At 31.7% G+C, this 12,376-nt stretch overlaps 2 protein-coding genes across 2 annotated transcripts in view; both read right to left on the bottom strand.

The window, feature by feature from the left end:
* Positions 1-2,784: 2,784 nt before the first annotated feature.
* Positions 2,785-8,023, bottom strand: LOC111385780 (acid beta-fructofuranosidase-like). Its single transcript, XM_023010194.1, has 7 exons — positions 7,357-8,023; positions 7,215-7,223; positions 4,718-5,577; positions 4,476-4,637; positions 4,145-4,392; positions 3,886-3,973; positions 2,785-3,285 (listed from the first exon to the last, which is right to left on the bottom strand). Exons 1-7 carry the CDS (start codon positions 7,778-7,780, stop codon positions 3,085-3,087), a joined length of 1,992 nt encoding a protein of 663 aa, XP_022865962.1. The 5' UTR covers positions 7,781-8,023; the 3' UTR covers positions 2,785-3,084.
* Positions 8,024-12,086: 4,063 nt separating this feature from the next.
* LOC111385779 (trehalose-phosphate phosphatase A-like) overlaps positions 12,087-12,376 on the bottom strand; it is a 4,132-nt gene continuing 3,842 nt past the window's right edge. Inside the window, exons 10-11 of the mRNA XM_023010193.1 lie at positions 12,263-12,330; positions 12,087-12,159 (exon numbers count right to left, since the gene is read on the bottom strand). Of these exons, the coding sequence (XP_022865961.1) occupies positions 12,087-12,159; positions 12,263-12,330 (141 nt within the window). The remainder of the gene's footprint in view (positions 12,160-12,262; positions 12,331-12,376) is intronic.

The following is a 12,376-nucleotide window of genomic DNA, read 5'->3' as shown; positions in this document are numbered from 1 at the left end:
GCCCGTGCAAGTGGATCAAACGTGACTAGTTTTCTTGTATCTGTTGTACTTACGAGTCGCACGTGTCTCTCTGGCCGCCCTTTTCCTCTTTTTTGACAGTCGCCCGCCCTGTCTTCGCACCAATGGTGGAAATACTTCTCTGGCTATCACTTTCTTAGGAATTTGCCATTCAACCTTGTTCGGCAAAGGATATACGAATGTAGAATAAGCTTGCTTCCAAAAAATACTAGTGTAAAAGGGGGTACATAATTTGTAGCCTTCGTCTTCTTTAAACCTTGCGTCAACAATTGTATGCGCACATGAGAACTTGTCCAAATCAAATCTTCTACACGTAGATGTCATTTCGTAAAAATTCACAAAGTGGTGTTCTAAATTGTCACCAACTTGATAAATATCCGGAGAAACCTAATTTACTTCCAATCCATTTGACTCATTATATATCATGCACATTTTTTTCTCTAATGCTGGCGTGAGTTGGGTCACACATTTTTCTGCTTCAACATGTCTTTTGTAAAACCACCTTTGTAGTATCCCACAAATATATTCTATTAAACCTACTATGGAAAGTTCTTGAGCACTCTTCAACAAGCCATTTATAGATTCCGTATTATTCGCAGTCATGATATAAAACCATTATAATCTACAAATATTTCATCACCATTGTCATCATTACCATCGTTGTCTGTTCGATCATGTTCCGCCTCGTTGTTTATATTCCCAATTTGTTCTCCACCATCTATTACTAATAAACATCCTTCATCACCAAAATCTTACTGATTCTCAACAACTTCATTTAAAATATTTACACAAAGAAAGGTTTCTGTACAGGCAGATATAAATCACTTTACATTGTTATCACAATCAATTATGATTGGTGCAGCTGGAGCTTTAGACATTATCGAGACAAGAGCTGAAATCTCGATTTTGTGTAGACTCGTAACAATATTCAATGCCTTCTTCACTTTATCATATAGTTCCATGTAAAAAATTATTTTTGCAACAAGAATAGGTATTGTTTTCCCTTTGCCATTTTCAAAATACTTTCATTTCCATGCACCTTCAACTGTCTGCTCATATTCAATTGGATAACAAATCGATATCCATACCATGTGGTTCCATAACCTGTAATTCAACATATAAATTTCATCAAATTTCAAACATCATACAGTATTGATAACGATATGTACATTGTCAAGGATTTCAAAAAATGATATCTATGTCGTTCACGATTTTATAAAACGATATGTATGTCGTTCTGTACTGAAAAAATCAAATGTATATTTCACATGAAAACAATGAGAAGAATAGCCAATCATCCTTCACCACTTCACATTTTACTTCAATTAAAACTAAGGAATATAAATAAGGAATAATGAGAATAAGATTGGGAAGTAACCCATTTAAAGCTCCAATCTAATCATAAAATGAATTCAAAATTATTATTGACAAATGAACAGCACAAACACATATACAACAACATGAACAGATGATTCAAAATAATGGAGAAAAAAGTGGCTCAAATATTGAAGATTTTCCATACCCTCTCTTCTTCTCCAAATGCCCAATAAAAATATAGCAAGACTTTATTATTCACTTCAACCAAATGAATGTTCAAGGAAATGAGAATGTAGATTTTGTGATTTCATTAAGTAGAGAAGAAGATAATAATAAGAAAATCAGCATGGAGGCACCAACCGTGGCCGAGTCATTCATAGAGGAGGAAAGGAGATTAGGGTTGAAAGAAAATTGAAATGAAAATTAGGGCAATAACATCATTTTACATACAAGAATATTTTAGTCTTTTACAAATTCTATTTTCCATATTTAATAACTTTAGGCCTTTCAACTAAAAGCCTTAGTTCTTGGTTTTCTTGGACAAATGTTTAGTTTGATCAAGTCTTTTAAATCAACCCCCCCAAGTGAAAATGGATTCGCTGTAAACGTTTATTTTAATTTAAAACCAAAAAAAAAAAAAAAAAAAGGAGAATGCAATACATACAAAGTAAAAGGGAAAAGTTGAAATCTTTCTCAGTAGTGTGCAAGGGAAAATGAACAATAACTATGACATTTTTGTTTTATTTCTTTAACAACATTTAAAGACGAAATTATAATATTAAAAAGAAAACTACAAATTAATTCTTAAATAATTAACTTATGAATTCATTGAACCATGTCAACAGGCCTTTACAGCCCGATCGATATCTTTCATTGCTCTATGGCTCAATATCGGTCATTGCTTTAAATTTAGAGTATAATGTTATTCATAACCAACGATTGTAGTAATCTAATTATGTGGCGGCTTGTTATTTGAAATATTTGCCTTTTATTTCAAGCAACAAAATTTTAAGAAATTAATGCCTCAAATAACAAGATGTCAAATAGAATAGCTATCTCAGTCGTTGAATATGAATAACATTATTTTTAAATTTATGATTTTAACAAACAAAATACAAGGTAGCAAAGATTTCTGTAAATTTGGTTGTAATTCTCGATTTTAGCCAATAAAAATGGCAAACGTCCTCTCTTGTGTCAAAATCATCACCGAAGTTGTTAAATCATTAAAAACTTCAGGATCGTCACAACCTTTGCCCATGCTTAGAATTGACCTAAATTTTATTTGTATTTGGACTATATAAAGTTGCAAACCCTTTATTTTTATGACACACACTCTTTTCTAGCTAATGATCATTGTACAACAAGCATGATTGATTGGAGATTCTCCAATCACAAAACATAAAAAAGAAAAAATGAAAATGACACAACCAACAAAAGAAACACCGGAGATGTGTTACTAAAAATAAGCAATCTCAATTATAGTAAATAGAAAAATGTTTTTTTCATTACAAGAAAGCAAGAATATTTACGAGATAAAAATGCACTTCTCTTTCCCTAGTAGAGTGATGAATGCTAAACAGACTCGAGCAGATCAATCCTCGAGAGCAATTTTGGGCACAAACACTATATCACAATATCCATAAAATAATAAAATATTGCTGCTGGATGTGCTTAATCAATTAACATGAAATCCAGCAGAAAAATGAGACGACTTCAACTTGTTGAGACGATTATAACATTCGGGACAAGTCACTGCTCATTTAAGGGGAAGGTACGAATATCAGCAGAACCCATGTTCCACATCTTCACAGATGCTGTGACACTCACTTTAGTAGCATTGTTAAACAAGTAAACTCGTGCTGCTCCATCAACAGCCCTTGTTGGATAAACTCGCGACGTTATAACTGTTCTGCCTCCTTGAGCGAAGCTCTCCACTATGGAGTGATCGACCTGAATTTATTTCAACACGGATAAATGCAAGATGGGAAGTTGATAGATATTTTAACTTCTACATATAGTTTAACTTGTTGAACTTCAGAGGAGAATATTATGCACACACGTTAAGGTTTGATTAGTGCAAGGTAAATTGAGCCCAAAGTAACAACTTGTAAACATGTGGACATAGAATGGTGATGAAAAACTTAGGTTTTTGGAAATTTCAAGATCTAAACTGCGAATGCACAAGTATCAGGTTTCATGACTTTTCTATACATAGGTTTTCGAAAATTTCAAGATCTAAACTGTGAATGCACATTATGCACAAGTATCAGGTTTAACTTTTCTAAGCCTCCAACTATAATTCAAAAGTATATTATGCACATCGTGCTTTAAGATATGATCATTGCAAGGAAATTGAGCCGTGTGTGAGGAACTTGTTTAAGTTGTGAACATACACTATTGACCAAAAACAGATTTTAGGGAACATTTTTTCAGGGGCTTCTCTTCTTTGAACTAACATGCTTGCTTTATAAGCACATAAACAAAAAATGTGTAATGAGATGCTAGAAAGAGAAGGGATCGAGGAGAAAAATATGATCCCTTATCACATACCAGTGATCTCAGGGAGTATTTTTCGCCATGAAGAACAGGGACTTTGCTCCCATAGACTACTTTGTCAACATCAGGAGCCAGAGATGATCTGCATAAAAAATACATATAGTTATACAAAGGCTCAAACAAGTTACAAACACGGCTTGCTTATGTACACTAGATAAAAGGTGACTTCTAAACCAAATGTCAAGTGTCAAAACCACTAGCTAGGAATATACATCAACCTGGGAAATAACTTGTTTAATGAGGTGGACTATACCTTAATTCATCTGCACAAAAATGAGTTTCAAACTTTCCATTAGTCCCTTTGGTAACGTAGAAGTAGATAGGGGTTCCCTCTGATAGAGTTTTATCGCCAAGAACAATAACACCAAAAGGTCCCAACTCCCCCCTATTAGCAGCACCACCACTTGTAGGGCAACTGTAACCAGCATCAGCATCAGCATCAGCTTCAACTGTTCCTTCAAATGCATCCTCATCAATTTCAAATGAGGCAACTATGTCCAACTGCAACATACACAAAACAAATCCTAGGTGAAAAAATTGGAAAATTTACCATTCCTTACTGGTTATAGGGTAAAACACAAAACCTGAGAAGGTGTGTCAACTTTAAGCGGAACAATGGATCCCGGTCCAAGCTTTACATTATCAAACTCAACGATTTCTGATCTCAATTCTTCCACTTCGCTGACTGGCCATTGAAGTATATTACTCCCCGTCTTCTGATCGAACATGACAGTCCTAGGAATCGACTGCAAGAAAGAGATAATAAGTCATCTTCGTACCACAAACATGAAACCGATTGATATATGAAAAGTCAAGTAATTATTACCTGAACAGATGCCCATCCCTTCAAAATGTCAGCATATTCACTATCAGTTTCTCTAATCCAACCCCACAAAATTCTCCTCTGCTTATTCTGATCATAAAATGTCTTGGAAGCATAATATTTACCATAATCATATCTTAACCCGATTCCAACATCCAATTTTGGGTCATCCGGTATCCACTTATCCTCAATTGGATCGTAGACCCCAAGTGCATAATAATCATTCTTGTCATCATCCAAACTTGCTTTCAGCACATGCTTAACACCCGACCCGCTTACCGACGTGTCCAAACCGTTTATCTCACTCATCGAAACTGGGTAAAAGTCCACACACTCCCACATACCCGTACCCGGAACTGCATGCATATACCCATCTAACATATCATAAGTTTTAAAATCTACCGTCTCATACACAAGTGAAATACCCGTTGTATTAACCTTGGATCCAATCGTGATCCGCCATTTATCACCATCCGGGCTAAGCCAAGCGGTAGTCGGGTCTCTAAAGTCCTTTGCTCCAATACCGGGTGGGGGAACCAGAACCGGATTACCCGAATACTTGACCCAATCAAGCAGGAGAGGATCAGATAGGTTGGCGGGATAAGCTAAACACTGCACCTGCTTAACATCATATGTATCTCCAGTGTAAAGCATCACAATCTGACCGTCAGGAAGAATTGTGGCGGACCCGGTCCAGACTCCATTGATATCATACCAGTGATCAGGGACCATTGCAAATGGTAAGTGGAGCCAGTGAATAAGATCCTTTGATACTGCATGGCCCCATGTGATATTTCCCCATACAGCTGAATCTGGATTATATTGATAGAACAAATGGTACCATCCCTTGTGAAATAATGGACCTGCATGCAAGAATTGAAGCTCAAAAGTTATCTCATATTGCGGCTGTCTACGTATAGATGCTATGAGTTTGAAAAGGTTTTAAAAATTAAATAATACGTGAGGTTATTTTTAAGTAATTAATAAGTAAAATTTAAGATGAGTGGTATTTTCATGCTTCTAAAGGCTTTTTGTCGGAGATTTTTCCCTATACATTCTAAAAAAATAAAAAATCAGTTTTCCTTGCAAAAATATGTGCCAAAACAAGCTTTGAGTAAGGTAATTAAAGAATAGTTGGTTAATATTAATATAGTAAAAATCATCACTTAAAAGTAATAGTATGTTTGGTACACTTAACCAAACGTGCACTTTCTTTTTCTTTTCATTTTTATTTGTATGCGAACTTGCTTTTAGTTTTAGTTTGATAGTAATTTCTACCTGAATAAGAAAATCAGTAAATTTATAAGTTAGCCATTATTTTCTTTAAAATAAGTTGAACCAACTATGAAATTAGTAAAAAAAAAAATAATTTTAATTGCTTTTCATTTTTAATTGTTGATTTTCACTTAAATTTTAATTCAATTTCTAAGTTGAATCAAATATGAAATTAGTAAAAATAATAATGTTAATTGCTTATAAATATTTTTTAATTATTATTTACATAATTATCCAGTTATATAAACTGTAAAGAAGTCCTTTGAGAAAAAAATATTAAGACGTGTTGCTGTTGCACGTGCTAGAGTTATCCAAATCACGACGGCGAGTGGATAACTCCAATATTGCTGGCCTTAGACCGGCCAACAATTATGCAAAAACTGACCCCTCAGTGGTGCACGTACCATATAAAATCATTATGGCTTATCCTACTTGTACTTATAAGAGTGGGGCCCACGGTTTTTTATTATTGGTCATTGGCCCCCCTCTTGCTAGCAGTAGCAAAAACTCAATCATCATTCAACCCACATGATTTTTTATCTTTATTTTATTTCTAGTCCAGATCAGCAATGTTGTAAATACTAGGCCCACCACTCATTTTTTTTTTTCCATTCTTGACTCAATAATAGTATTAGAAATTATTAAATTTTAAATATAGAAAGTTATTACTTATGATTTGAGGACCAAACAACCACACGTATAATTATAGGTAGAGATAATAATATTCAGAGGTACAAAGATTCTGTGGTCTAATTTTGACCTTATTAATTAGATACAATTGTACGTTTTATTTAAAAATTTAGTCCAATTTAAATGATTACACGTAGGATTTTGTGGTCGGCAAGCAAATTCAGATAACTTTTAAATCTAAATAGATAAAACGTTATCTTTAACTCTAATTATGATATAAATTTTTAGAGAAAAGATTTTATGAGGATTATGTAGTCAGAAAATATGAAAATTTTATAGCTAGTGCGAAAAAAAAAAAATCATGAAAATTTTGTTGAAATAAATTTAAGAAAAGCAGGTTTCAAAGAATCATTACCAAATAGGAGCTAAATTTTAAACATCTAACTAAATGAGGCAACTCAAGATTTCAGAATCTGTATCTTTGTATAAATTACCTATTAGATTGAATTGTTAGAAAGGCGATTATCTTTTTATTTTATATTCATAACATGAAAAGTATACCTATTTAAAAAGATAAAAGCTTGTGAAGACGTACCGTTTGGATCTGTAGAAGGCGGCACCAGATTCATCCCACAAAATTTGGCAAAAGAATCAGACAAATTACAAAGGATAAATCATAATAGTTGAAACAAAAATTTTCAAAATATCAAAAAATGGGGAAAAAGAAAAAGAATTACCGTTCATCCAATTATTTTCTGGTTGAAAATGGTAAGCAGTTCGTTGCCAAGACAGTATAGCATTGGTCCACGTGTAGGTTGCATTTTCACCGCTGGCTAGCGGGAAAGTCTTCTCCGACACACCCTGGGACACCCCTCTTGACGGCGGCGCAGTTCGAGCTGTCGGCGATATGGGTTTGGGAGTTGAAGATTTTCCTTGATTGGTGCCATTGACTTTGGTTTGGGATTCGGATTGTTGGTTAACAAACAGAAGAATTAAGGAAAGTAAGAATACAGAGGAAAAGAGAATGCCGGCGAGAAGCTTCTTGGATCTCCAATGACCGGCCGGAGTGGAGGAGGCGGATGCTGGTCGGTCAGGGATGGGAGTGTAGGAGGCGGCGTTTTCAAGATCATACTGTGGCCTCGTGAAAGAGTAGGCAGCCATTGGAATGGAGAGGAAGATTAGCTTGAATGATTTTGAGAGGAAGACATTACTTACTTATACAAGATAACCACAGGTATTTAGTACTTACACGATTTTGAGGGGTATGAGCAGAAAATTCAAAAACATTAAGCCATGGGTCCCTCGCTTACCACATCACAGGCAGTTTACTTTTCTTTAACGAAAGGTATCGAGACCAAAAAAGGGCAGGGGACAAGAGTATTGAATGTACGAGCCAGAACGAACCGAGAAGAAAGCAGAAAGGCTTCATTTGTCCCTAAAAAAGTTGGAACATTAAATTTCGACTTGAACGTAAAATCTATGTGTCCTATTATTTTTCAAGTGGGCTACAATAATAAGTCGAGTATGTGTTACTTGAAAAACAAGAAATAATAGGATTCAAGAGCTCAATTTTCACATAAACTTTAAATGGAATATTTATTAATAGATATTCTCAAGTACAATCACAATTAAACTTCTTAAAGATTTATTAACTCTACTTGGTTACAAAAGTGAGTTGAAGTCTATTACTAAATTCGAATTGACTCTTAAATTTTTATTAATTGAATGTAAAATCTTTCAGTCGTGTTATTTGTCTCATGAAACTACAGAACAAGTAACGATACGATTCAAATAGTTCAAATTTTACTCTTACTATAGATAAAATATCGATTAACAGATCTACTCAAGTGCAATCATGATATAACATTTTTAATATTGATTTGAGCTCACTTGGAATCAACAATGAGTTACTAGTTACTAAATTCGACTTGACTAAGAGGGTTCTATCAACTGAATGTAAAATTTTCGTCAAGTAGAGCTACAAAATTGGTCGAAGTATTTATTACCAAAACAAACCAATATCATGATTCAACTACGAATGTTTTAATGATTGCTTAAATCCGTTTACTAGCTTGTCAGGATAATTAGAAAAATAAAATAACTGCTCATATATCTTATAACTTTATACATAAAAATTTTATTTTACTTATCAAACCGAGGTTTTCCCGGCATATTCATTTACTTGCCTTCTGTAAAATTTGCACAAACTTGTGGGCCACACATTATCTTAATATAATAGTAACCCTCGGTTTTAACTTTTAAATAATAAAACACGTGACATCAGTAAAATATTATTCACGCACACACCATTCACGCCAAAAGAATAAAGAAAAGTAAGATTTTCACCTAACCAGCGTGAGGGAGGATTCTTCAAACCATCTGTAACGTGCTCCACGTGTTATTGACCCAATCAATTATCAATCGTGAAATTCTTGCATAAAGGTCCTTAATCTTTTCATACATGTCAACTTTATTATTAAATAATTTCCAAACAATGTATGTTTAAGGTGAAACATGTTTTACATAAATGATATTGATTGGGGATTCTAAATTACAATTAAAATGTGTCTCAACAAATGAATATTAAAGTGTGGATATAATTACCCTTTATATTACTAGTAGTAAGCATGCATATTACCTGTCTTATGTACAATGAATGATATGCGTAAAATGTTGAAAAATTGAAATGTAATGTTTTGTTTACTTATTTTTTTATACTAGACATTGGTTGGACTTCTATTTGCAATCATTTCAGCGATATCGCTCAGCTTTGTTGTACAAACGTACATGAAGAATAATCGAATTAGAAAATGTACATTTGTTTAAGTTTAAAATGTTTACTTATAAGTAAACTAAAGGTACATAAATGATCTTCGAAATAAAAAATTTATTATTTTGTCCGTCACTCAAACTTTTTTACCTTAAACAGTGAAAACCAAAAATATCTTATCTAAACACATTTAGGGAGAAAAAAAATTACGTACTAATCATGCTCGTCATATTAATTCAATTCAAATTAAAAATCAAAACAGATATAGAAGTGAAAATTTTTTTTAAAAAAAAGTTTTTTTTTTTGGCACTTTTGAATGAGATTAATATAAATAGAGGAATAAAAATTCTCCCTTTAACTTTATCAAGGTAATTTTTTTCTTTCTAATAAGTAATTGATTACCATCAATTTTTATGCTTAAGAGAAAATAACGTATATAAATAATAAATACTATAATATATATGCATGTACATATAAAATAATATATTAAAGGTAGATTTAATTATAGATTAATTACAATTTCATTTCATGTAGTCCCTATGGAGTTCATTCTTCTTGTTGGAGTAATCATAATTTTATATTATTTAAATTAAGTTTAATCACTTAAAATCGAAGCTCGTCTTCATATATAATTATATAAAAACTATAATAAATATTATTTTATTTTATAATTAATCTACCATTACATTAAAGCAACATTCAATATATTATATAATATAATCATAATAAAATTACATCTATATATGTGAACTTCGATTTTAAGTAGCAAACATAATTTAGATAAAGTAATTTAAGTAATTAAACTTAATTTGATTAATGTGAAATTCTAAGTACTTCAATATAAAACAACGGGCATTATACTTAAATGTGTATTAAATGAAGTTAAATTATATTAAATGACACTATATTAAATATATAAGGACGGAATTGTAAGGGTAAAATTGATATTCAAAAATTTTTCCTCAATCCACACTTTTAATATAGGGTAAATACATTAACACTAAAATTTTTGTTAACTTCACTACATTTTAATTACAATGCATATCTCTAAAATTTTCTTATTTTTGCACTTTTATTCTCAACCTTTTTTAAATATTTTTTTTATCATCAAACTGGTATAAATTTTCACGTCATGTCTGTAAAGATGATTTTCATTGAAAAGATTTGGTATGACAGCCAAAAAAACATATTTCTCTCTCAGATTTTTATATAATTGAAATAAATAACTAATATAAAAGCTAAGTAAAATATTTGTCCATCTTTTCAATGCAGATTAGTAAAATATTTGGATGAAAATCATTATTAAAGACAAAATATATTAATTAATTGAAGGATAAGAATGACAATTCGACGTACAAAATGTTGAGGATATAAAAATAAAAGTGAACAAATATTGAAAATCTACATTGTATATAAAATATTGAGCTGTTATTAAAAAAAAAAATTGTTGTGGAGGATATAATTACCCTTTAATATATTGTAGAATGTAGATTTTATAAGGGCGAATTTGGTATTTTGACAGACAAATATAATGCATGTTAACAATAATTTAGTAATTATTTTGAAATGACCCAACCAACGTTCTGCAGCATCAATCACATGCATTGATTCGACGAAACATCCACATCAATTGATCCCCTATTGCACGTGTCGAGCTCACAACACATTTTGTAGACACGTCGATATGTCTGTCACATGTACTGCATTCAATTTGGTGAACAAAATCTTATAAGAGTCTCAATTAGCCCCTTTGGGCCCCATTTTGTGGAAAATGAAAATGGATGAAATATTTTTTTTTTTTTAAAAACGAGTGACTGAAAAAGATGTTTTTTTTCAATTTACAAGTAATATTATTTTATAAACGATTGTATGATAGAAAATAGGAAAGTGAAAAATGGAATATAATGTAATAAAAATTAATAGAGGCCAAACGGGGGCTCAAAATTCAAGTATCTAATTTTTTTAAAATTTAGAAGCCTATCTAGAACCCATTTGGCTCCCATTAATTTAATTTTTATTTTTCTCTATTTTATTTTCAAACACACAATCTTTTATAAAATAATATTATTTGTAAATTAAAAAACCTTTTCTTCTTTTTTCAATCCATTAAAATTTGAAATAATGGGAGCCAAATGGATCCTAGTTTGGCCAATGCTCATCAATTTAGATGTTTGGATGATTTGTGTGTAGATATTTATCGATCAACATAATCAATTAAATAACAATAAACATAATTCAACAATAATATAAATATATAAAAAAAACGAGTTAGAAATGCAAATTTTAGGGAGTCGCGTCAACGACGTTGTCTTAAAGTCATGTTGTTTCCCATTCGTACGGGTTCTTTTGGCACTATCCAGCTCAAAGATAAAACTCATATGGCTCACAGTCGATTCTTCTTCCATAAGCACGACCATAGGAAGTTGAAGAACGAGCCTCTAATCAAATTGTCAAAACTATAGAAATATAATATAAAATATAGATGCAGTATTTTTGTATTCAAGTATCTCGAGTTGTATTTTTATATTGTGTCCAAATTATAAAATCTCCTTCCTTTTTATAGGGTACATCTTAATTTTCTATTAAATGTGATTATTAAAATAAAGAAAAAATTAAAATTAAAATTAAAATCAATTTTAAGTTTTGAAAATTTAAAGCTTAAGTTACAACAGTATGATCCCACCTTTAAATGTTGCTTCACTGTAAAAATGAATCATACTTCATACTTTCACCTAAACTTCTGTTGAACATCATTAATGCTATACTTTTCCTGAAAAAAAAATAATCTTTTTGATAAGGCATTGCTGTAGTTTCCTTTGATTTAGGCTCGAAGTATAATAAATTGATTTTTGTTTTTTACACTTGACTTTTACATTTTGAACGTTCTACAGCCATCTATCACTCGTCGATAACATATTTTAGGAACCAACATAAGTAATCTCTGTCGACAAGAAAAAGTATTAAACAATTAGGAGGATGGCAATGCC

This window comes from Olea europaea, unplaced genomic scaffold, assembly GCF_002742605.1.
Source record: "Olea europaea var. sylvestris unplaced genomic scaffold, O_europaea_v1 scaffold3276, whole genome shotgun sequence".
Taxonomy (NCBI): Eukaryota; Viridiplantae; Streptophyta; class Magnoliopsida; order Lamiales; family Oleaceae; genus Olea; species Olea europaea.
This window is presented reverse-complemented; position numbering and strand designations above follow the sequence as displayed.